Genomic DNA, 27,000 nt, shown 5'->3' with positions numbered 1-27,000 from the left:
ACGATGTTGATACACAAAATTACACCTTCTTTAACTTAAAAATAGTGGTTAAAACGTTTAAACAATCAACTTAATAAACCAACCAATCAAAATTCACTTAATTTACCAAAGTTGTTAATGAATAAGAAAATCTTATCATAAAACTTTGGGGACTAGTGTAATAAACAGCCCATTGTCCCCTCTCTCTCTGAGTTTGTACTTTCAAAGTATTTGTATGCATCTTTCCTTTTACTGCAGCCATGACAATTAATTTAATTAACATGATTATTGTGCAAATAATAAATCAATGTTGCAGCTTCATACAACTTTCATTACTAGAATTTGCATGTTCAGGCTTTAAATTCAGGAATCGAAAGGGATAAGATAAATTGATATGTATCTCCAAAGATGATACACAAAATAGCCCCTTTTGTAGATTACAAATAGTTATCAAATTAAAATAAAAGTCCCCAAAGTTGTTAAGTTAAAGAAGAGGAATATCATAAAACCTTGGGGACTAGTGTAATAAACAGACCTGCTTTAAATTAAAGTATACTTTTACAAAAAAAAATTGATTTAAAAAGTGTTAAAAACTTTATATGTACGTAGGATTTATGTAAATTAAAACTGTTCAATGCATAACATTTGCACTTAACTCAATAAATAATATGAACAAATTTTTTATAACCTATTTAGAATCTAAATGTGAGTGAAACCTGACAAAACAATATATCTGAAATTCAATTTATCAATTGTTTGATGTTAAAATTAGTCTATATTCCAGTTGGCAAATTTACAGAACTCATTTCAACTGCTTTGTTCATTTTTATTTCATAAATACTTCAAAATAATCCATTTTATATAAAGGTAATAAATAAAATTTGTTAAAAATCTTTATTTTAGAATAGTTTTGTAAGTTTTAAAAATGTACATATATAAAGTAATCTATATTTCTTGTACATATTAATCAGAATTTATAAACCTAATATCCATCATAAGATAAAAAAAGGATTGTTTTGAAAGCTTATCTAATCACCCTTCATTGATAGACCTAGGATTTATGTGGGATATCTTCTATGATAGTATTTTTTCTTAAAATTTTCAAATGACTTTACAATTAAATGTTCCTGATATAATTAGGATTAGTGACTGGTTCCAGAGACCACTGGAGCTGATAATATCTTATAAATAAGAATATTCCACATGTTCCTAAATAAAGTAAAAATATATTATGGTTCCAGAGACCACTGTAGCTGATAATATCTTATAAATAAGAATATTCCACATGTTCCTAAATAAAGTAAAAATATATTATGGTTCCAGAGACCACTGTAGCTGATAATATCTTATAAATAAGAATATTCCACATGTTCCTAAATAAAGTAAAAATATATTCTGGTTCCAGAGACCACTGTAGCTGATAATATCTTATAAATAAGAATATTCCACATGTCCCTAAATAAAGTAAACATATATTATGGTTCCAGAGACCACTGTAGCTGATAATATCTTATAAATAAGAATATTCCACATGTTCCTAAATAAAGTAAAAATATATTATGGTTCCAGAGACCACTGTAGCTGATAATATCTTATAAATAAGAATATTCCACATGTTCCTAAATAAAGTAAAAATATATTCTGGTTCCAGAGACCACTGTAGCTGATAATATCTTATAAATAAGAATATTCCACATGTACCTAAATAAAGTAAAAATATATTATGGTTCCAGAGACCACTGTAGCTGATAATATCTTATAAATAAGAATATTCCACATGTTCCTAAATAGAGTAAAAATATATTATGGTTCCAGAGACCACTGTAGCTGATAATATCTTATAAATAAGAATATTCCACATGTTCCTAAATAAAGTTAAAATATATTATGGTTCCAGAGACCACTGTAGCTGATAATATCTTATAAATAAGAATATTCCACATGTTCCTAAATAAAGTTAATATATATTATGGTTCCAGAGACCACTGTAGCTGATAATATCTTATAAATAAGAATATTCCACATGTACCTAAATAAAGTAAAAATATAATATGGTTCCAGAGACCACTGTAGCTGATAATATCTTATAAATAAGAATATTCCACATGTTCCTAAATAAAGTAAACATACATAAATCCTTATAAAAAATTAAGAGGATCTATGTTTCTGTCTGTAATACCAAAGGATAACTTACTGGACTTCCCTTATTACAATAGTGCAAAAATAATTTCTACTTGAACCTAAAATAAAAAGTGATCTCCCTTTTAGGGGCGATTTCTCTGAGAGGGTGTCAGTTCCATCCCCCCAAAAAGCTATAAAACTTCCCAGGATCTATGAGAAGCTACACTGTGAAGATCCTTCAGTACACACAGACAACCACACGGAGATTCAGTTATTTTATTATAAGGAAAATTAGAAAAATCATCGAAATAAATTTATTAAGATATCTATTCAACCCTTTCAAGAAAAGTTGTATTACCTGAAATTTCACTGAGAAGAAAGCTGAAGATCATGAGAACAAAACTGTAGCCATAGCTGTACTTGAATTTGGCGGGTAGCAAACCAGATCTGAAATTGGGCAACAAATTACAGACATTCCTTTACTTTTTTTTATATTTGTGTTTGAATTGGTACATAAACTAGTTCTTTTAGCAAGCTAAATTGAGGGCATATATTCCCCTGTCATAATATGCACATATATTCTATATCCATTCTTGTACCTAACCTGAATCAGTAAGAAAAACTTATTTAAGAAATCAGTCTTTTTTATTGCTATTTTCGGATTTTTTTGAACCAAAATCCAGTTAGATTTATTTCAAAAATTTTCATTTTTCGTATTCCCTGTGGCTTCGTGAGGTAAAATATGCAAAAAAATATTTTTTTGGTGAGTAATAAACAACTGCATTTGACACCCTGGAAATGCAAAATTGGCTCTTACTTATTTTTTTTATGGTGTGCCTGCTATGTCACTCTAATTTTTCTATTACGCTTTTTCATAATCAAATAATTCCCTACTCAAATTTCTATCTATTTTCTGTATATCAGTTTTTACTTTGTTCAACTATGCTGTTAAAGAATTGTTACTTATGATTGTTGTCATCCTTGCTTTACTCATGCCCTTTCAATCTTTTAAAATTATTTTTGTTTGAAAGCCTCTCAATTCTTAAGTTATGTATCTTTCTGTTTATCATGTTTTTAAAAGCGAAGCTTTTCTGTAATTAGGGTCGGTCCGTCCGTCCGTACGTCCGTCCGTGCGTCCGTAACGGATAGCTTTTTTCGCTAATTTAGGCATGTTAGAATTGTCCTATTAATTTCAAACTTTGCATGGTGATTCCTGTAGTAGTTAGAGAAAGCGTAGCAACTCTATAATCATTACCAGAATGTCCGTACGTCCATTTTAAACATGTTGTTTTTTTTACTTTTTTACAACAAATTTTTTATGTGATCTAATAATCCGATTTATCTGATTTTTGGTATACTGATTCCTGGGACAACAAAGTACAATAGTATAAGCGAAGCAACTCTATAATCAAGTCCTAAAAATGTAAGTATGTCCATAAACATTATTCTGTATCAAGCATTTTTTCAACAATTTTTCTTACAATTTTGCTTTGACATTTATACATTTATATTCTGATTATTCAGTTCTGACAATATTCAAGTGTTAGTGTCCGTTTGTCCTTCCGTTTCAGTGCTTCGCTTTTATGGATGTTGTCATCCTTGTTTTTCTCTAGTTTTATTAACTTAATGATTGTATGCTTTTATCTGAGTAAGCTAATTCACTTTCATCAATCAATCCTTTTTTTCTTTGCCTTTACAATTACATGCCTGTCATTATATCATATGGAATAATGTATATTAAGATATATAAGTTGGAAAAAATTTTAATTTTAGAGGAAGATTTGAAATCTGCATCAAATTTTAAGGATTTTTTTTTATAAAATTCGTTTTTTGTATAATTCTTTATCTAAAAGCGGAAATACAATTTAAGTTAATCAATTTTGACCAATAGGATAGGTGGATTGGAAACTACCTGCGCTCTAATTGGTTGAATGATGTACGACACTTAAGCTTCTCCAATCAGAACGCAGATAGTTTTCCATCCACCAATCACAGATGTCAAAATTAATTAATTTAAATTGTAATTCCGCTTTTAGATAAAGGTTTATACAAAAAACGAATTTTATAAAAAATCCTTACAATTTAATGCAGATTTCAAATCTCCCTCTAACATTAAAATTCTTTCCAACTTATATATCTTAATGTATATCCTTATATAAAAGTAACAGGATCTCTGTTTGTCTGTGTGTCTATTATAAAGAATCAACGCTAACCAATGAACCGATATGGTTCTCCTTTACAATATAGCTTCTCCTAAGTCTTGGGAAAGTTTATATTCATTTTTGGTGAGTTTACCACCACCCTCTCAAGAGCAATCGCCAAAAATACCAAAAAATATCTGAAAATACCAGAAAATACCAAAAATGAATAAGAAACTCATCTCAATATAGACAATTATTTATGTGATACAAGAGGCTTCGTAGTTACTAATATACTAAATGTTAATAAAGAAACTAAATAACTATTAGCAATATAGATCTCTTAAAATGTAATTATAGATTATAATTTTCATCATATACAACTTCAAAAGCTTGATTATAAATTTTGCAGCTTTGGAGGACCACCATTTCTTTTTCATAAACCCTTCAAATTTTCATTTTCATGGGTTGGAAAAGTGATAAAATAAAAAAAGTTGGTATGAAAAGAAATATCATTTTTTGGGAATGCACTTACACGCAACACACACACACACACACGCACACACACACACACACACACACACACACACACACACATGAATATATGGCACATAATTCAGGGAGGGAGGGGACATTGGGCTGTTTATTTAAACTAATCCCCAAAGTTTTTTTCTTATTTATTGGCTTAACTACTTTGGGGACTTTCACTGAATTTTGATTAGTTGGTTCATTACGTTGAGTGTTAAAACGTTTTAACCAATAATTGTAATCTACAGAAGCGATAATTTTCTCATCATCATTGGGGATGTACATCAATTTATCAGCAATTGTCTTATCCCTTTAGATCCCTGATACTACAGATCAAATACATACATACATAAATCAACAAAAGTAATTATTTATATTAGTAATAGACAGAAAACTATAAAACTTATCAAGATTATTTTTCATGAAAATTTAAGTTTTTTTAAAATAAAAAAATATTTCTCTCCTTTCGCTCAGATCTAATGGGATAAAAAAATGGCCGAAAAATTGATATTCATCCCCAATGATGATACACAGAATTATCCCTTCAATTAGTTATTGAAACGTTAAGACACTCATCTGATTGAACTAACCAATTATAATACAATTAACAAAAGTGCCAAATCTGTTGAAACAACGAATTAGAAAACGTTATTATAAAACTTTGGTTACTAGTTTAATAATCAGGCAATTGTCCCCTCCCTCACTGGTCCTTTTTTCGTACAGATTAAACAAAAATCTGTAAAAAAACAAAAACATTTATATTATTAAATAATGGCCAAGAAACTTAAAATTTCAAATAGTCAGCTAAACACATATACATTTAATTGGCATGGCAGACAAACTGCTATTGTCCACTGAAAAGACTCTAGAAAGCATTAAAAAATTTAAAATCGGTGAAAAGTAAAAAAATACATTAAATTTCGAAGATAAATTATTCTAGATACAAACAGTACAAACAAAATCAAATATCGAATCAAATGAAATACAAAACCTTAAAGGACAACTTCAAGTTCAAGATCCCACTTTACCCACAATTGCAGGATAAAGGTAGTGTTATCTAGGTTTTTGTAATTTTAAAATGCCGCGCTGTGATTGGCTGAAATTTCGCGCACCCTGATCTGGTTCACCACTAAAATGATTTAAAGATCTAGCTCAGATCCTTTTTTTCGCGTATTTTCCGTTAGGTTGCGAGTAACTGTTTAGCCAAATGCGGTTATTAAGTCAAACTGTCCTTAATTATAACCATTTCATTTTATGATGACACATTTTTTAGACACTTTGTAAAGTTACATATTTGTAATAATAACTTAAAATATAGGGAGATTCTGTGTTCGCAAAGAATTTTAGGTTAAAGAACCAGATTTACATTTTTTAAATTTTAAAGATTTTTGGTTCTCTTATCTATGCCATTTAAGATATCACCGATGTGGAAATTTCTGTATAAATTGTATATGCAATATAAAGTACAATTCTTCTGGGAGGGAGGAGATATTGAACTGTTTATTACACTAGTCCCCAAAGTTTTATGATAATGCTTTATTATTTATTGGCTTAAAAACTTTGGGGACTTTTTATTAAATTTTGATTAGTTGGTTTATTAAGTGTAGTGTTTAAACGTTTCAACCACTAATTGTAATCTACAGAAAGGGCAATTGTGTGTATCATCATAGAAAGTTATTGAAAGTTATCGAAGAAAATATTGCACATTAATTAATTACTTTAATGAGTTATCTAGTTTATCTGAAACTACAAAGGAAAATATATTTTCTAGGCTTACTTACAAATTATAAAAAGTAGAAAGCTTTTTTGTCTGAAGCTTAAGATTTCACTAGCTACGGAAATAAACGAGTTCTTTATTTTAGGATTCTTCACAGGATGGTTTTAGACTATTTTATCTTTAGATTCAGGTTTTTGGATCGTTTAAGGCAATTATTTTGTCCCCTTGATAACCCTTCGAATAACAAATTATTGCTTATTTCCATCTTATGATTCTGTAATAAAAAACCGGATCCATGTTAAATGTTCTTTGTTTAGAAAAATGCATATTAAGATAGTTTTAGCTTTTTATAAAATTTACTACAATTTGTTAATGCTTTGATAAGCCATTGTTTATATATTTCAGCCAAAATATAGCAATAATGGATAAAAAAATAATAATATTTTGAACAAACCTGTTTCTAAAAGGCTTTAAGCGTGTAAGTACAGGGATCTAATGACCGATAAATTCTTGTACATCCCCAATGATGATACACAATGTTGGTTACAGTTAGTGGTAAAAACGTTGAGATACACAACTTAATGCACCAACCATTCAAAATTTAATAAAAGTTGTTAAGCCAACGAATACGAACATGTAATTATAAAACTTTGGAGACAAGTATAATAAACAGCTCAATGTACCCTCACTCCATGGTGTAAATAAATGTGTGAATCATCAATTCTAAGGGAAGCTTAGTCTAGGTCCTGGGCAGTTTTGGGTTCCTGTTCCATTAAAATAACAATTTCTATTTGAAACAAAATTATATTTTAGGATATTTTGCAAAAGCTCTTATCTATAATACAAAATAGCTTGATGTCTGTCCGTCTGAAGCTTAAGATCTCAGTAACCACTGAACCGATTGGATTCTACTCTTCAGGGTATATACATATTGGTCCTGTGTTGGTTTTAAGCTATTTTCCTGGGGGGGGGTGGGACAACCCCCCCCCCTCTAAAAAAAAAGAAACCCCCCCCCCCAAAAAAAAAAGTTTTCTGGGGAAACTACCTCACATGAAAATAGCAGCACCAGAAATTAAATTTTTTTTTGTAAAATTACCTCTTGGGGCAAAGCCCCTAAAGGCTACGGGCGAAGCCGCTAGTACTTATATATTAAACAGGGAGGGAGGGGGCATTATGCTGTCCTCTAAGTTTTAAAATAACAATTTCTAGATTAACAACTTTAAGGACTTTTACTGAATTTTGATTGGTTGTTTAATTACGTTGAGTGTTCAAACATTTCATTTATTGTTATCTACAGCAGGGTAATTTTATGTTTCATCATTGGGAATGTACATCAAATTATCGGCCATTATCTTATCCCTTTAGATTCCTGGGTATTAAAGTAAATATGTTTATTGGCAGAAATTACATAAATTTCTCTTTTAAAAGCTTTTCAACAGAATGTACCACTATTTTGGTTACAAAAATTTCATTTATTTTTTTGCCTATACTATTTGAGTTTAACTTTTAGATATGTTACATATGAGATAGAGCTAATAGTTTTATAATTAACTTTGTCAGTCTGTCCATTTCTGTTGCAAATGTGGTTTTCTCGGCTGCTATTTAAGATTTATTTTTTAGTAGCGAAGCTACTCTATAATTCACTATGTCCGTCCGTCCGTCCGTCAGTCCGTCAGTCCGTAACGCTATGGGGGAAATGGGATTTACTCAGCTCCTATAAAAGATAGAAAGCTGAAATTTTTTGACAACATTCCCATCATTAAGGAGCACAATTAACTATAAAACATCAATGGCGGTCGGACGGCTTTTTAACAGGTTTTAGGCTATTTTTTTATTTTCCACATTTTTCCTCATATCTTTGGTGTTTATGGTCCGATTTTCAAAATTTTTTCAGTTAGATATATCAAAATTAAATTTTCCGTCGTTTGGAGAACCAACAATGAAGGTCAGACTGCCTTTTTGCAGGTTTTTAGATATTTTTATATTTTTTACATTTTCCCCCATATCTTTGGTGTTTATGGTCCGATTTTCAAACTTTTTTCAGTTAAAGATATCAAAATTAAATTTCCCATCGTTTGAAGAAACAACAATGACGGTCAGACTGCCTTTTTGCAGGTTTTTGGCTATTTTTATTTTTGACATTTTCTCCCATATCTTTGGTGTTTATGGACCGATTATCAAAATTTTTTCAGTTAAAGACATTAAAATTAAATTTCCGGTCATTTGAAGAAATCAACAATGACGGTCAGACTGCCTTTTTGCAGGTTTTTGGCTACTTTTTATATTTTTTACATTTTCCCCCATATCTTTGATGTTTATTAATCGATTTTCAAAATTTTTTCAGTTAAAGATATCAAAATTAAACTTCCTGTCGTTTGAAGAAAACAACAATGACCGTCAGTCCCATCCACGAAATTTTGTGCTTCGGATGCTGTGAATATTGGTGCAAAAAATATGACGTAACAAAAAAAATTAGCCAATAAGAGTCCACTACCATTGCCGCCACGGGTCAATAACGGCCTCTCATTGGCTAATTTTTTTTGTTACGTCATATTTTTTGCACCAATATTCACAGCATCTGTGCTTCGCTACTTATGGATGTTGTCATCCTTGTATATTTATAGATACCCCTTGACCAAAGATAATCTAGGAAGATGATTAAAGTCCCTCCACAGATTATGACGTCATACGATAGAATAGCCAATAAGAGGCCAGCATAAATTTTACCATTAGTCAATTACAGTGTATACTGGCATCTCATTGGCTATTCTATCGTATGACGTCATAATCTGTGGAGGGACTTTAATCATTTTCATCATTTAGCATACAATTTCGAGCTATTAAAGACATTTATTGATCCCATTCATTCTCTTTTTTATGCCAACTGAAAATCTGCTGTATGATTCACTTTGTCTGTTTGTTAATCAAGTATTCTTTTATGATTATCTACTTATGGATGTATCTTAATAACTTTGCCAGTATAGCTTCGAAACCGATTACTATCTGCTGGTTTAGAACCGGTGGTCAGGCATACTGAAAAATGATGCATAACATCGTATTTTCAGACAGTTTTCCACAGATTTGAAAATAGAAATAAAATTGGTTTAAATCATATAATCTAAGTGGAAAGCTGTTTATAATACGATGCGATTAATAGTACTAGTAGTAATGGAATGAGTACACCAAAAATCAGATCAATCGGATGATTATATCACATAAAAAATGTATGTTAAAAAATAAAAAAATCAACATGTTTAAAATGGACGTACGGACATTCTGGTAACGATTATAGAGTTGTTACGCTTTCTAAATCGTACCGAAATACTGCAGCAATCATCATGCAAAGTTTGAAATCGACAGGACAATTCTAACATGCCTAAATTAACGGAAAAAGCTATCCGTTACGTACGTTATTGTCGTCAATTTAAGTTGCTAACATGGAATTAATTGACAAATTCGTTTATCCATTAGGAGGGGAGGGGATGAGGGTATCGTTATTTTAGCCCGCTGCGAGTTTCACTAAGTTAAATAACATGAAATTCGGGTTTAACATCCAAGTAATGCTAAATCCATTATCTTAACTAAGATAAATAAAAAAAACCTCTTACCTTGATTCCAGCTTATTACCAACTTCTGCTTTGAATATTGAAATATAAACAATTATGCCAGCCAACAGGGTCAACCCTAAAATTGTAAAATAAATATTTATCGCATCGTATTAAGCATTAATCTTTCTGCGGATATTAAAATGAAAAAGATCAAAACCAGTGTTGTCAGCCGAAGAAAAAATGTCCCCCATAAAATATTTTTTTTTACATTAAAAAAAAAATTAAATTAATTGCTCCCAGTGCCTCTAGTTTATTTAAAGAATGTTTCAAAGAAAAAAAAGTTTAAGAAAAACTTAAACATGGAAAAAAGTTTTGATAAAGAAGTATTAACTCCAATTTTCTCTTTTTACAAGCGTGTAAACAGTTGAAAGTAAAAAAATACAGAACAAGAATGGCAACTTCCACTGAAGCTTAAACTCATTTTTTAACTCAATTTCAAGGGTTCGACTATATGATTTTATCATAAAGTTGATTCATCTGGCATATAGGACATTATAATCACTTCCAGCTTAATTATGTTGATTTTATAACGATCCAATTTTTTGACGGGGAAGGGTTAAACAGATATATTGTAATATTTATTGAAAGCAAGGTGATTTATACGGACGCACTTAACTTCTATATTGTACATAATCGCCCCTTGAATTACCATCATAAAATCAGACAATCAATAAAGTATCATGAAAAGATTCAATGTCAGAATAGTTTAAAAGAATTATCCTTTTTATGTGTGTGTCCGTCTGTATTAAAGGATCTCGCTAACCGCTGAACCGATTTGGCCTCTAGGGTCGTAGTATGAAACATAGTAGGAGATACAAATATCTATAGAACAATATTTGCGGGAAGGATTAAAGAATAGAATAGAATTTCAAGTGCATTTGTTATTAGAGGTATTAGAGAATAGAGGAATATAGATTATTAGATACTAATATCTTTAGAACAATATTTGCGGGAAGGATTAAAGAATAGAATAGAATTTCAAGTGCATTTGTTAATAGAGGTAATAGAAAATAGAGGAATAGAAAAATATAAAAAAGTTCGCACTACCAGGTCTAAATTTTTCCACCAATGATTTTAACACTACCAAAAGAGGATTTTTATGTATTCCAAATTTGGCGGAATAACAATTCAGCCGTGGTTATATCCCTCTTTGAATGTTGTATAGGTTTTTCCCCAGCTGGTATTAAAGATGTTCTCTTATTTGTTCGCTTAAACATTTTTGTGAATTTTATAACACTCATGATTTGATATAATAAAGCAGTGTCCAAACTTTTCCACCTTCCATTACAGAAGGGCTATTTTGGTTATCATAATTGGGTTGGGGAAGGCACATTAATTTGAAATCATCTATAGTTTAATCTATGATTTTACCCTCTAATCTTAAATATCTATTTTGTATCCACAAATATTTAATTTAAAGGAAGAAAATATTTTGATTTCAGTTTAAAAGATATATACGTATTGTGTATGTACAATTATATACTTAAATTTCAAAATATTTCTTTTTAAGAAAGAGTTGAATTTTCAGCAAAATTGGTGGATTTCAATAACATTAATAAATTATACCAGTTTTGAAGGCTTTGGCCCCTCAGGTCTAACAAACTAGTTTAAAGCTTATAATTTTTCATTATAATATTCTAAAAGCTGTCTATAATACGATGCGATAAATATTTATTTCAGTCAAGGACTTCCAAGTTTTTTTTTATTTGGAAGTGAGGGGGTAAAAATTAAAAATTAAAACCAACGTTTATAATTCTACAGTAGCTACGCTACTAACATAAATTTGTTGTAAAATTGCTTAAATACAGGATATAGTAAAAACACATACTTTCATTTTTAATGATTTGTTTATAGAGTTGCCTCGCTTATTATATTGTACCTGGTAACGATTATAGAGTTGCTACGCTTTTTTATACTTAACTGTTATGCAATCTTATAAGAAAAATTATGCAAAATTTGAAATCGATGGAACAATCTAACATGCCCAAATTAAAGATGGACGGACCTAATCTAATTAAAGAGAAGCTTCGCTACTAAAAAAAACCCTATCATACTTCCGAGTATAAACACATTACTGTCAGACAAACAGACCAATGTGCATAATTGTAGAGTAGCTGCGCTATTTAAAAAAATCCTATCCTACCTCCGAGTATAAAAACAATTCCGGAAATGAAGGTGAAGATCTTTTTCCTCCTGTAGTACAACAAATCTCTTTTTGGTTATCTATCTATCTATCTTTTTTTTTCTATTTATCTATCTATCAACTAGCGGTAACGGCCTTAAAGGTCTTTAGGTGCACTCAAGGTAAGGGGTGGGGAATTTGACCCTCAAACAGTTCATTTTTTCAGAAGAAAAAAGTAAAAATTTTTTGGTGGCGGGGAGGGGATTCTTTTTTTGCATGGGGTGATTTATCTTAGCTGGATCTTTAAATCATTTCAATGGTGCGCCAAATCGGGGTGAGCCAACTTTCCACCAATGAGAGCACAGCATTTTACGAAATGCCGCGCTGTGATTGGCTGAAATTCGGCGCACCCCGATTTGGCGCACCATTGAAATGATTAAAAGATCCAGCTCTTGAGTTACCCTACCTCAAATATTTATAAGCCTTCCCTGGACTTGTAAGAAACAGACATGCAGCATCATTTTACTTTTATAATGATATGTAAGTCTATCTTTTTGACTGCCTCCGACCGTCAGTTTTCCCAAAGTCGGTGTTGGTTACCCAACGGCATGGTTTCGAAACCGATACAACCTTGCATTTAAAAAATTTATTTTCAATTTATCTATCTATCTACTAACGGCGACGCCCTTAAAGTTCTATAGGGGCAAATAAGGTAAGGTTGGTGGAATTCGAACCTACACATTTCATTTTATTTTAATAAGAAAGAGTATTTTTTTAGGGGGGGGGGGGGTTCTTTTCAAGGGGCGATTTCTCTTGGAACCATGGAGCCTACTTGGACCTAAAAGAATCTTCACTTTAAAGGATAATCATATCTATCTAACTATATATCTATTATAAATGAGAATCAATGTTAATCAGCCTGTAAGTCTATCTATCCATTTATCTATCTATCAATCTATCTATCCATCTATCTACCTAATTATATATCTATTACAAATAGGAATTAATGTTCATCAGCCTGTAAGTCTGTCCATTTATACATCTATCTATCCATCTATCTATCTATCTATCTACCTATCTTTCTATCCATCTATCTATCCATCTATCTATCTATCTACCTTTCCATCTATCTACCTAATTATCTATCTATTTTAGATAAGAATTAATGTTAATCAGCCTGTAAGAAATCATTTTACGGTTGGGCAATGGTTTTATAGATAGGACAGAAGGTGCAACTAGAAAAATGTTTTTTTTTAGTATGTGCTCGGTTTTTAGCCAAACTAAAAAATCGTAAATAGCATCGTATTACATACAATATTTCACAAGTATTACAACAAAATCTCAAAAGAAGGCCTGGTCTAACAAAACTGGTTTTAAACTTATATTTTTATTTTAATATCCGCGGAATATAATGAATGAATGAATATATATTTTCGAATCTACATTTGATAAGATTACAATTTTATAAAAAAATTTATAATTTATATAACATGCAGACCATGGTCAACACCCTCCTATGATATGCTTCAATCAGTGGAGTCTTACAGTTGACCAGGTTAAATTTACAGGGTTACAGTTTAAAGTGCTTTAAAGCTACACCAAGCTTAAGAAACCAGCAGGCTTCCAATGAGATGAGAAAAGGAAGGCTGATATAAACCTACTTTTGCTGATAATTTCATTTTTTTATTGTGTTGAGAGTATTTTTTAATTAAGTCAAGTTTTTTTTGATGTAGGTCTATATTTTTGCATATTTTTTACTTTAAAAGTGTATTATTTTATAGTGTATTTTCAAAGTGTAATTTTTTTTGTAAAGTATTTTGTTTTTTAGTGTTTATTTTTATGTTTGTCATTTTTTGTAGTTTAGGTATTTGTTTAGTTTTTTTTTTTTTTAGTGTATTTTAGTAATTTTAGTATTTTTAGTAATTTGTCTTTTAAAGTAATTTATTTTATGATAACAAGTCTTTTTTCCTGAAATAAATTAGATGATTTTAAAAAATTTAAAGTGTTAAACTTTTATTTATGAATGTTATATTTGATATGCTTATTAAGCAAATTCTTGTTTTATTTATGAATGTTATATTTGATATGCTTATTAAGCAAATTCTTGTTGCGTAATAAAGAAATAGTTGTTATTTTATTTAAAATGAATTATTATATATGAAAATAAAGAAATATTTAACATTTTTATTAAGGAAGGTACTTAACATAAATATCTTTATTTTCTGTGTGCATCCATTTCTCTCGATGTTTAAGTAAGGATTACTTGGAGCTTCTAATCAAGGCTTGTCCTGCAGACAAGTAATGTGCATCCCTAACAATTTTAACATTCTTTTTTGGGATTGTTCTAATTTTAAAAAGTTTTATTTTGTAAGAGTAAGAGTATAGTCTGATTAGCAGCGGATTGGGCATATTGTGTTTATATGTTGACCAGATATGAAAAAAGTATTTCAGTTTGTATATCATAATATTTTTGTTTTATGTTTGTTTTACTAATTTTACCTTTTGTGTTTGTGAGTTGATCTGAGTACTTTTGAAAAAAAACTTGCTACAATTGTTAGCAAAAAAAAAAAAATTTAGTTTCATTTTGAAATGTGTTTGATTTAGTCACTCACTAGTATCACATTTTTAATTATTTTAATGTTTGCACAGAGAGACATGTTCTCTCTATGACTGCCTTTCCTCAACGATACAATAATACGATACTAGAGAGAGAAACAGAAAAAGAGAAAGATAAAAATAATGAAAAAATAATATTTAGAGTAAGAGCAAGTGAAAAAATGTCTTTCTTATGTTTAAGCAATTTTATAGTTGCCCCATATCAACCTGAAAAGGTTAATTGTCCAGAACAAGGCCAGTATTAGGAACATTATAGAAAACACACAAAAACAGACAAACAGACATTAACAGACAGACTAACAAATAGACAGTATATAATAAATAAACAGACAGCAATATCTTTTAATAAACTATCATGATGTCTGTCTATGTGTCTGTATGTAAGGATCTCGCCCATGGAAAAATCCCCCCTCCCTAAATAAAATCCAACTCCCATTTTTTTACTTTTTCTTTTTAAATGTAAAAAAATATTGTGTTCTCGAATTCAACTCCCCCCTCTTCAAGTGCCCCTAGAGGCCTCTGGGGGGGGGGGCGTAGCCGCTATTAAAAAATACAGTGCTAAGATATTAAATTAACGTACCTCCCCCAATGATGAAAGACAAAATAAATCCTTCTACATATTAAAATTATTGGTTAAAAAGTTAGGATATGTTATTCAACTTAAGATACTAAGATACTATGAAAATTTTTCCTCCTTGTCAGTGTATAAAAGGATTTTACAGACAGACAATCTATAATACAAAGTAGAACGATTTCTGTCTGTCTGTCTGTCTGGTTGTCTGTTTGTTTGTCTGTCTGTTTGTTTGTAGCGAAGGATCTCGCTAACCGCTGAATCGATCGGGTTTTACTTTACAGGGTAGCTTCTCATAGGTCCCGGGAAGGTTTATAACTATTTTCTTGGGGGGTGGGACACCCCTAACCCCCCTAAAATATGAAAAATCCCCCCCTCCCAAATTTTTTTTTAAAATCTAAAACTAAAATAGTGGGGTGGACTACCCCCACTCCACCCCCCCCCAAAAAAAAAATTTCCCTTCCCCAAAAGATAATTTTTTTACATTCTTATTTTAAATCTAAAATACAAAAATTTGGTTTGAACAAACCTCATGGGGCCCAAGCCCCTAGAGGCTAGGGGTGAAGCCGCTTGTAAATTAAATGGATATACAAGCAGACAGACACATATTGAAGGTAAATCAACAAACAATGTACATATCATGAATATATGGTCAAAGGAAAATACTTAATTGTTTATTCATTTTCCTGCAATCGATATATTATTACTTGGATGCTGCACTAGATTTTTATGTACTCATATAAGGTAAAACTCTCAGCTGGCTACAATAACGATACTGTTGGCAGGGGAAAATTTTTTATCCATCTCCCCCCAAAAAAAATTTACCCGCGGGATAAAATATTTGGAGGGTGTAATTTATTCATGTAAAAAAGTACCTACCTAATTATGAAATACTATTAAATATGTAATGGTAATTTTAGTAGTGATTTTAGGCTATTTCAAACACCCCCCTCCCCCTTACAGAATACGTAGCCTCTAGATGGTAGGGGCGAAGCCACTAGTACCTAATAAACCTAATAAGTAGTTCGCAGACAAGAAATGCTAATGATATCAAGGATAACAACATACGTAAAAGCAAAGCTCAACAAATAAATTGATGTTTCTCCCCAATGATGACACACAAAATTACCCCTTCTGTAGATTGCATTTAGTGGTTGAAATGTTTGGACGTTAAAACAAATGAACCAATCTAAATTTAATAAAAGTCCCAAAACGATTAAGAAAACGTCATTATAAGACTTTGGGGACTAGTATAATGAACAGCCAAATATGCCTAAATATGCAATCAGAGCTGTCTATTAAAGATTAAAGTAGTGCGAACGTACGACCCTTAGATAAAGAAAAGCTTCGCTTCTGATAAAGATATTCATATAATAATATTAAGTAATATATTTTCTCATTGTTTTCTTGCCAATATTACTCTTAATTTTTATTACACATCCAATTATTCGAGTATCTATCTATCTATCTATCTATCTATCTATCTATCTATCTATCTATCTATCTATCTATCTATCTATCTATCTATCTATCTATCTATCTATCTATCTATCTACAAGATATTGTTGTATTCCTGTTACAAAGTCCAAACACACAGAAAATCTCAGCTAGGCAAACAACTGAGGACCCAATCAGAAAGTAGAGTCCACTCTGTCGCATTGCATCTAGAAAAAAAAGTATTATCATATTCATAGTTTAATATTATACATATCCTGTTTTATAAAGTACTAGCGGCTATGCCCCTAGAGGCTCTAGGGGCACTTGAGGAGATGGGAATTGAATCCCAAAATCTATTTATTTATTTAGATTTCTCTTTAAATTAAAAAAAAAAAAATTTTTAGGGGGATGGAAGAGGGGGCGAACTCCCCCCAACCAAACCACATTTTTATCTTAGTTTTAAAAAAATTGGGGTAGGGGGTTATTTTTCTAGTGGCATTTTCTAAATTGTACCTAATTGTAACTAGTACAGGAATCATCATGCAAAGTTTGGAATCGACAGGAAAATTAAATTAACGAAAAGAGCTAACTGTCTGTGACGTTTTGCCGGGCGGACGGACCGACCCTGATTATAGAAAAGCTTTGCTTTTAAAAATACAGTATCACGCACTGCATCTATAATACAATAATAAGATCATATTGTTATTTTTAGATATAACAAGGATGACAACATCCATAAAAGCAAAGCACTGAAACGGTAGGACAAACGGACATTAACACTTGTATGGTATCTGAACTGAATAATCAGAATTTAAAAGTATTAGAGTCGAAGCAAAATTGTAAGTAAATTTTTTGAAAAAACTGCTTGAAGCAGGATAATGTTTATGGACATACTTACATTTTTGGACTTGATTATAGAGTTGCTTCGCTTATAATATTGTTCGTTGTTGTCCCAGGAATGAATATACCAAAAATCAGATCAAACGGATAATTAGGACACTTGAAAATTTGTTGTTAAAAAAGTAGAAAAATCAACATTTTTAAAATGGACGTACGGACATTCTGGTAATGATTATAGAGTTGCTACGCTTTCGTGCCCAACTACTACAGGAATTATCATTTTGAAATCGATAGGACAATTCTAACATGCCTAAATTAACGAATAAAAGCTGTCTATCTCGGACGGACGTACGTACGGACGTACCGACCCTAATTATAGAAAAGCTTCGCTTTTAAAAAGAAAAAGTAACTTATATAATAAGTATGATATTTAATGCATTTTGTTCTTTCTCTGTATGTAATGATTTTCTTATACAGAGAAAAATATATTCTAGTATGAATTTGAAACCGATTAATATCATCTGGAATAGAACCGGTTTTAATCCATACTAAAAAATCATGCATCGCACCATGTATTACAGACAATGTTCCAAGAAAAAATATCTTAATCTTATAATTATAAGATACTTCTGATTCCATTAAATCAATATCTATTAAAAGTTTTTAAGCCAACAAATGAAAGAATATTATCTATCTAACTTTTATCCACTTTCAACTCACATGGTATCAACTTGGTTGAATCTTGATCGTCTGGTTCAACTGGAAAATAATCTATCTATTACCATATATATATATCTATCTACTAACAACTCACATGGTATCGCCTTGGTTGAATCTTGATCGTCTGGTTGATAGTTTTCAACTAGAAAATAATCTATCTATTACCATATCTATCTACTATCAACTCACATGGTATCGGCTTGGTTGAATCATGATCGTCTGCTTAATAATTTTCAACTGAAAAATAATCTATCTACCTACTATCAACTCACATGGTATCGCCTTTGTTGAATCTTGATCGTTTAATTGATAATTTTCAACTAGAAAATAATCTATATATTACCATATCTATCCATCTATCTACTATCAACTCACATGGTATCAACTTGGTTGAATCTTGATCGTCTGGTTCAACTGGAAAAAATCTATATATTACCATATCTATCTATCTATAAACATATCTATCTATTTATATATTTTTAACTCACATGGTATTGCCTTGGTTGAATCTTGATCGTCTGGTTGATAGTTTTCAACTAGAAAATAATCTATCTATTACCATATCTATCTTCTATCAACTCACATGGTATCGCCTTGGTTGAATCTTGATCGTCAGGTTGATAATTTTCAACTGGAAAATAATCTATCCGAGCACATGAGAAATTTGTTCCGCCAACTAAAATAGATATCTCATTATATAAAATTGTAAGGTTTTTTTTATGTATTAACTAGATGGAGTTCTCTTTATTTGGGGAAGCTTTACATAGGACCTATGATGGTTTTAAGCCATTTCATTTTCATATTTCAGCATGGAATAGTTTATTATATTTTTCTTAAAACTTATTAACGCAGATCTGATTGATTTCTACATTTTATAAAATATTTACATAGATCCTGGAATGGTTTTAAGCTTTTTTTTTCTAATATTCAAGTCATTATTAGCTATTTTCATGTCCTTCCTTGAGACAGCGGGTCAAGGCATAATGTACTTGAGCGTGGGGCTTGATAGCCCTAATGGCTATACAAAAGTGTCTCGTCCTTCTTCATGACTACTTAGGTCTAAACACTAAGAAACAATGGCTACACAAACAAACAATACCCCTTCCTTCCAAATTTAATACAAAGCTCCTAGATGCGGAGCTACTCCATGGTTAATAAGGTCGTACGTCCTTCCGTATACCCACCACTAGGTAATCAAGGGTATCTTTAAAAAGACATGGAAACCTCTTTAATTTCAAAGACACATTACAATCTTTCCCGATTTTGTATTACTTTTGCGGAACATGATTCCCGTTACGTCATATTTTTCTTTCCCGAAAAAGGGAAGGGGGGAAGAAAAAAAGAGATGGGAGAAAAGGGGGTTTTCCCCATCTCTTTTGAAGAGATTTTCTTCCCCCCTTCCCTTTTTCGGGAAAGAAAAATATGACGTAACTGGAATCATGTTCCGCAAAAGTAATACAAAATCGGGAAAGATTGTAATGTGTCATTTCAAAGACACGCATGTAAAACCCCAGCCTCTTGGGAAGGCGGGGGAGGTAAGAAAAATAGCCTAAAACCACCCAAAGAAAATCACTACTTTATATATAAGGATGTTTAGATACAGTTTTAAAACACAAAATTAAATACTATGTATTGTAAACAATACAAAAACCAATATTTTCAATTTTCCTGTTCTATGTTTTGCTGTCTATTTGTAATTATTAATTATTGTTTGCAAATAGTATAAAAAGTACATTTCAACAAATTGTTAACTTGTTAGTTACACATGAATATCCAATTAAAAGTTATAATTTACCAACAAATGAATATTATTAGAATATGGCTTTTCTATGTATAGGTGATGTCTGTCCGTTCAACAGTAACTACAAATTTAGACATAATTAATCTCTTGCTCATTGAAACTTTTGTGATCCTAAAAACTTGTAAAATTGCGATTCCTAGGACTATTAGATGCAATATTATATGTGAAATCATGTATGGTATCAGATCTTGAAATGTATCCTATATTAAAAAATCTCAATATTCAGTTTCTTAAATGAAAATATGCTGTCATTTTTCTTTATTGTTTTATTAATGGATGTTGTCATACTTTTTTTTAGTGGCGAACTTCTTTTTTTTTGTTCTGAGCTACAATTCAAGATAAACGGCTGGATTTGTTTGTGGAGAATTTCTACAAAATTGAACATTCAGTATATAATTTACTTAGTCTGTTGGTCTGCCCGTCATGCAACAAAAGACCATTGCATATTTTCACTTTTACTTTTAAAAAATGATTTTCTGCTCGATAACTCACTTTTTTTGTTTATCCATTTAAAATTTCTTTGTCCTCGCTATTGGATGTGTTTATTAGGATATATAAGTTGGAATGAATTTTAATGTTAGAGGGAGATTTGAAATCTGCATCAAAATTTAAGGATTTCGTTTTTTGTATAATTCTTTATCTAAAAGCGGAAATACAATTTAAGTTCATAAATTTTGACCAATTGGATAGGTGGATTGGAAACTACCTGCGCTCTAATTGGTTGAATGATGTACGTCACTTAAGCTTCTCCAATCAGAGCGCAGATAATTTTCAATCCACCAATCACAGATGTCAAAATTAATTAACTTAAATTGTATTTCCGCTTTTAGATAAAGAATTATACAAAAAACGAATATCATAAAAAATCCTTAAAATTTGATGCAGATTTTAAATCTCCCTCTAACATTAAAATTCTTTCCAACTTATATATCTTAGTGTTTATCCTTGTTGTTATATAATTTTTAAACTTTTTTTATTGACAAAAATATTGTTACAAAACCAACAAAATAAATGTTATTACCGAAAAAAAATTGTTTGATAAAATTGAATTTTTCAATTTACTGAACAATTTTGCCTTTTTGTATATAATTGTAAATTGTTGCAATAACATGCAGGGGTCTAAAGGGATAAAGGGGTAAATAAAGCATAATCATTGGCAGTGCAATTTAGGAGGTGGGAAGGAGGCCGGGGAGAATTTAACTTTATTGGACATAAAAGGATTACTGTAATAGTTATTTCACGCATCGTATTATAAACGGCTTTCCGCGGATATAGAATGTACAATTATAAGATTAAAACTAGTTTTTTTAGCCCCGAGGTGCCGAAGGCACTGGCTAAAAAAACTGGTTTTAATCTTATGATTGCACATTTTTATATTCGTAGAAAGCTGGATATAATTCGATGCTAGACATAGTTTTTTCGTATGGATGAGAACCGGTTCCTATCCACCGGATTCGAATGAATACGAGAAAATTGATTATCAAATATCTTTACATAGTAAACATGATTTACATTGAAATCTATTTTTGCTCATATAAATCTACTAGGATATGTATTTAAGTCAATCCATCGTAAAAGTTCATAACTATTTCATATTTTAGTTTTTTAAAAAGGACTTACGTTCAGTTTGGCAAAGTCTCCACATCCCACTTATTGTTGACTTCATCAAATACTCTGGATTTGATTCAGAGTATACAACTCCTTGGATGGGGTTGGGGTTCCGAAACCTTTCCATTGTGTGTAGCCTGTAAAATATGATTATAATTGTCAAACTGTCCCTCTTTTTTCGAAATTGATAGCAAATTCAATAAAATATTCTGGATTTAATTAATGATACCAGATTTTTTAGCCTCGAGTGGCAAAAAGCCTGGGCTAACAAAACTAATATTAATTATATGATTTTTTTAAATATGAAAAATTGTTTGTAATACAATGATATACATAATTTTTCAGTATGGCTGAGAACCGGTTCTAATCCAGCATACACTAATCGGTTTTGAAGCCATACTGGAAAAAAAATTCTTACCAGCTAGGAGTAAGAACAGAAATAACTAGGGCTATAACCGTGAGTATAGCAAATATTGGGGTCGAAACTTTTATATTGTGGTTCTGTGTGTGCAGCCAGGGTTTCTTAGTGTTTAAACCTAAGTATTCATGGCGTAGGAAAAGCACTTTTGTTTGTCACTAGGGCCAGTTCAAGCTCCACATTCAAGGGGAAGTTGCATGAATGTATTACCAGATATTTTTCTAAACTAAAACTTACCAGCTAGGAGTGAGAACAGAAATAACTAGGGCTATAACCGTGAGTATAGCAAATATTGGGGTCGAGCACGCCAAAAGTTTTATGTTCCAAATCAATTCTCGATCCCCTTCAACTCTCCTTGCCCTAAAAATACAGAGATATTAGTCTAAAGAATAGAGGGTGCATGAGCAATTAACCAATAACCCTACCATCAGGGCAGGGACCAAGTCCCGATTTTGTATTTGGTCTTTGAAATCAGCTAAATCAACCCGGAAATATAACCACAGCCTCATAAAAAGGGTCTCTAGAATTCATTGCAGGTAGTTGGCTGGATTATACATCTATACTTAAACATTTATAATCTAAAGTTCAGAATAAAAAAACAACAGGTGGTGCTAGAAATGTAGATTATAGAGTAGGTTTTCTGACCATTAACATATTTCACACAATCTATAATACAAAGTAGAACGATGTCTGTCTGTCCGTCTGACCGTCTGTCCGTTCGTCTGTCTGTCCCTTAAGATCTCGGTAACCACTGAACCGATAGGATTCTACTCTTCAGGGTATCTACCTATTGGTCCTGTGGTGGTTTTAAGCTATTTTCTTGGGGGGTGGGACACCCCCAACCCCCCCAAAAACCAAAAAATCCCCCCCCCAATTTTTTTTTTTTTTTTTTTTTTTTTTGAAGGAGATTTCCATGGTCCTTTACGATTTTTGCCATAATTTTTTTTATCACCTCTTGGGGCAGAGCCCCTAGAGGCTAGGGGCGAAGCCGCTAGTATGCATATAAAACAAAAGTTAAAAAAAAGTAAATCTTTTTTATTTTAAAAGTTACAAATGTTAATATAAATGCTATGAACACTCTTGAATTAAAAATAAGTTTAAAATAGTCTCTTAAAATTTCAAATTGATTAAAGCAGTGTAAGCAAATTTAAAATATAAAAATAATGAATTATAAATAATTAAATTAAAATAATTTGCTGCATAATTGAAACAAATATTATATTAATATTGAAGACAAATTATATTATGATATCATTTTTTTTCTTTTTCTTATTTCAGCTAATCATTATTCGGAACATTTGTCCACGTCCCTGAAAAGTTTTGCGAGTGCAGGGCTTAGCATACAAGGAAGAAAAAACAATAAAAATGCTAAAAGTTGGACCTAGGGGGGTATATTCACAAAAATATATACCATATATCTGAGATCAATGTTAAACAAGAAAGTTTGGGTATAGTCCCTTTCGTTACATTGCTCCTTAAGAGGCGGTTTTTCGTATTTTTCATAGTAGCTTTTCTCCTATTTCTAACTTTCTAGCTTTTCTAACCATGCAGGGCAAATTACCTAACCCTGTGGGGCAATCACCTAACTAAATATAACCTAATCTAACCTATAAAAGCCATTTTAAAAATACGACGAGTCGCCCCTTATTGGGCGATGTTATGAAAGGGACTATTCCCGAAAGTTTTTCTTTTGAGTAGACAAAAGTAAATCAATTAAAAGGAAGGAGTAGGTTGCGCTAAAAAAAAACCGTAAAGGTTGTGAGTTTTAAGTTAAAAACAGAAGTAGAACGATAAAAATTTAAGTTAAATTTAAAAAAAATGATGTCTATAGTTCTTTTCAATAAGAAATACACATATTTAGTGAATATTATCGTCCTACTACTTTTTTTAAGCCTAAAAACTCACACCTTTACGAATTTTTAGCGCAACCTACTCCTCCCTTTTATTAATTGGTAATGTTTTTGCAGGCAATTTCAATAAATTAAATTAAAAGACTGTCAAAAAGCTGTCTTAGTTTGAGATTTCAAAAGATACATTATGTTAGAAAAAATTTGTTAATGTAATAATGTGTGAGTTTCCTATTAAGATCTCACAAACAGCTGAACCTAATTGTTTGGGGGAAGGATGAATTTCAGAATTGCACCCCTACGAAAAAGTGAAAGTTTAAAACAACTTTATATATGAATGGTGTTTTTACATGAAAGTTTTTTAGATAATGGCCAAAAAAGGTGTTTATCCATTTTAGCAGATTATTTTGTAAGTCAATAAAGGGGGGATTAAAATCGACATGAAATAAATTTAGAACCTTTTCTTTCTTACAATATTTTACAGCTGGGAAATAAATATTGTGTATAAGTAAAAAGGATATTTAAACGGCTCAGCAGCGTCAGCCGCTTTTATCCGCTCAGCTTACACAAGTCATCCAATTATTTTAGCCACAGCCACTAAGCCACAAAGACCCGTGGTTGGCATGCAATGATCTTTTTCACCTAATGTGAAAAAATATATCACTTTTCTGCAGTGTTGCGGAGCTGGAGCCGAAGCCGGATCCGGGAGCCGCCATAATTTGCTGGAGCCGGAGCCGTAATTTTCGTTAAAAAACGGCTCCGGCTCCGGACTAGATATTTTTATAAATTATAATTTGGTGACTCTGTTTTTTCATGTGCAAATGCCCCTATTAAGTTTTTCAAGTCCATTTTTATTAAAAATTAAACTTTTAAAAGCTTCAAAAGTCAAAAATAGACGTGGGTAAAAAATATTCCGAGTTTTTTCTTGATTTTAGGTCGGAGCCGGAGCCGCACCAAAATCAAACGGCTCCGCAACGCTGCTTTCCTGAATAATTCATTATCAATATGATTGTAATTAATTAAGCCTTGTGGCAGCTACAATATTATATAAACTTGCTTTGTAATCAAAGTAAAACACATTACTGATAATACTAATAATGATGAAAATCCGTTATAATTAGTCGGTTGACAAACGAGCATGATCAACTGTAGAGTGTCAGAATCTAATAAACGGAAACATTAACTTTTTTTCTGGACAAAATTGTATAAAAATGTTATTAAAAATTACTTAAATACAGGATGTTTAAGGCCATACTTACATTTTTAAAACTTGATTACGGAGAATAGATGCATGGCTTTTGATATTGTGCCTAGTTTTTCTATGAATCAATATTCCAATTTTAAAAAGTAATTTTGAATGATCAACATTTTATCTTCATATTATTTGATGTTTTATTAAGACATAAAAATTGCACTTGCTTATTGAATCTAAAATGCATCAATCCTAAAAGAGGCATTTCAACAACAGATTTAGATAAACATGAAAGTGTATCTTTGGACAATTTTTATGCCCCAGGAAATCAATATCTACTCCTCTCCCCCCCCCCTCCCCCTCCCAAAAAAACAATCTTTTCTTAATATTTTTTATTAAAACAAACTTTAAAGTTGAAAAACAGTTATATATGTATAACTAACAAATTAATTATTGAAAAAAATTTGTTCTCGAAATTTCAGCTTATTTTTGGGGGCTACCTTAATATTTACTTTGAATGTTTCCCTAAATCAGTTGAAATTACGAAATATTTTTCTCGTATTTATTCGAATCCGGTGGATAGGAACCGTTTTTCATCCATACGAAAAAACTATGTCTAGCATCGTATTATATCCAGCTTTCTACGAATATAAAAATGTACAATCATAAGATTAAAACCAGTTTTTTTTTTATAATTGTACATTCTATATCCGCGGAAAGCTGTTTATAATACGATGCGAGAAATAACTATTAAAAAATTAATTAAGTTGTTGGTTACATCTGATTAAAAATCAAGAAATATTAAATGGTGATTCCTTAAGATGATTAGGCACGATGATAAGATCATTGTTACTTTATAAGGGACTTTAAAAGTAATACATGAACGATAAATATTTTCATCTATTTCTATATGTCTTTTATTTTCCAACTTAAGCAACAAAAATACTACATAAAAAAGTTAAACTGCTAAAAAGTACAGAAATAAAAGCACAACAACTTTTTAATCAGAGTTATGTAACAAGGAAAATAATTGAAAAATACTATTTTTAAAGCTAATATAAAAAAATTAAATTAAACAAAAAGGTTTTTGTGACGGTACATAAAAAATAGTACATCTCTTTTTTTCTACAAATATTTGTTAATATAGGTTCAATTATACAACGAAATATCAAAACAAAGAGATTTTTTTAGGGGGTGGGGGGGCGAAAAATAGTGATTTAACAAATAGATTAACTTTTGTTTAAAATGAAGATAAATTTTTTTCTAGGGTCGAATTTGATAAAAAAAACTTTCACGTAACCGAGACTTGTTTATAATATTAAATAGCCAAAAACCATCTGAGGACCTATAAGAAGCTTCACTGCAAAAGGATAACCATATCAGCAAGATCTTTTGTTGAACAGAATTACAGACATACATCCTGTTACTTTTATTTAAGTAGTAGCGACTACGCCCTGAGAGGCCTCTAGATGCACTTTAAATGTTTTTTTAAAAGTATTACGTAACATTTCTATGTTGTGTTCAAGTCTCTACGTAAAATAAAATTTCCCGGGACCTATGAGAAGCTAGCCTATCAAGGAGAACCCTATCGGTTCAGCGGTTAGCGAGATCCTTTGGTACAAACAAACAAACAGACAAACACACACCCTGTTACTTTTATTTAAAGGGATATCTTACTGTTCAATGATAGGACTCCACATTTCTGTTCATTTTTCTAATCTTAGCATCTTAGTCTCT

At 31.1% G+C, this 27,000-nt stretch overlaps 1 protein-coding gene across 1 annotated transcript; it reads right to left on the bottom strand.

Annotated features, from left to right (window-relative positions):
- Positions 1-1,096: 1,096 nt before the first annotated feature.
- On the bottom strand, positions 1,097-27,000 carry LOC145325600 (voltage-dependent calcium channel gamma-5 subunit-like). The gene is made up of 9 exons (XM_080168565.1): positions 26,941-27,000; positions 22,462-22,584; positions 21,819-21,943; positions 18,981-19,073; positions 16,957-17,064; positions 12,235-12,300; positions 10,092-10,167; positions 2,459-2,547; positions 1,097-1,188 (listed from the first exon to the last, which is right to left on the bottom strand). The coding sequence occupies exons 1-9, from the start codon at positions 26,961-26,963 to the stop codon at positions 1,097-1,099; spliced, it is 795 nt and encodes a 264-aa protein (XP_080024691.1). The 5' UTR covers positions 26,964-27,000.

Source organism: Acartia tonsa, chromosome 8 (assembly GCF_053477335.1).
Source record: "Acartia tonsa isolate MP-2025a chromosome 8, ASM5347733v1, whole genome shotgun sequence".
Classification (NCBI taxonomy): domain Eukaryota; kingdom Metazoa; phylum Arthropoda; class Copepoda; order Calanoida; family Acartiidae; genus Acartia; species Acartia tonsa.
The sequence above is the reverse complement of the archived record's forward strand: the minus strand, read 5'-3'. Positions and strand labels throughout refer to the sequence as shown.

Bases quoted from the DNA above. Each gene is read 5' to 3' on its own strand.
- LOC145325600 (XM_080168565.1), bottom strand. From the start codon at position 26,963: ATGTGGAGTCCTATCATTGAACA. The intron at 12,301-16,956 runs GTAGATAGATAG...AACCAAAAAGAG, and splicing joins CAGGAATACAACAATATCTT to ATTTGTTGTACTACAGGAGG. The intron at 1,189-2,458 runs GTAATACAACTT...TACTTTATTTAG, and splicing joins TCTTCTCAGTGAAATTTCAG to GAACATGTGGAATATTCTTA.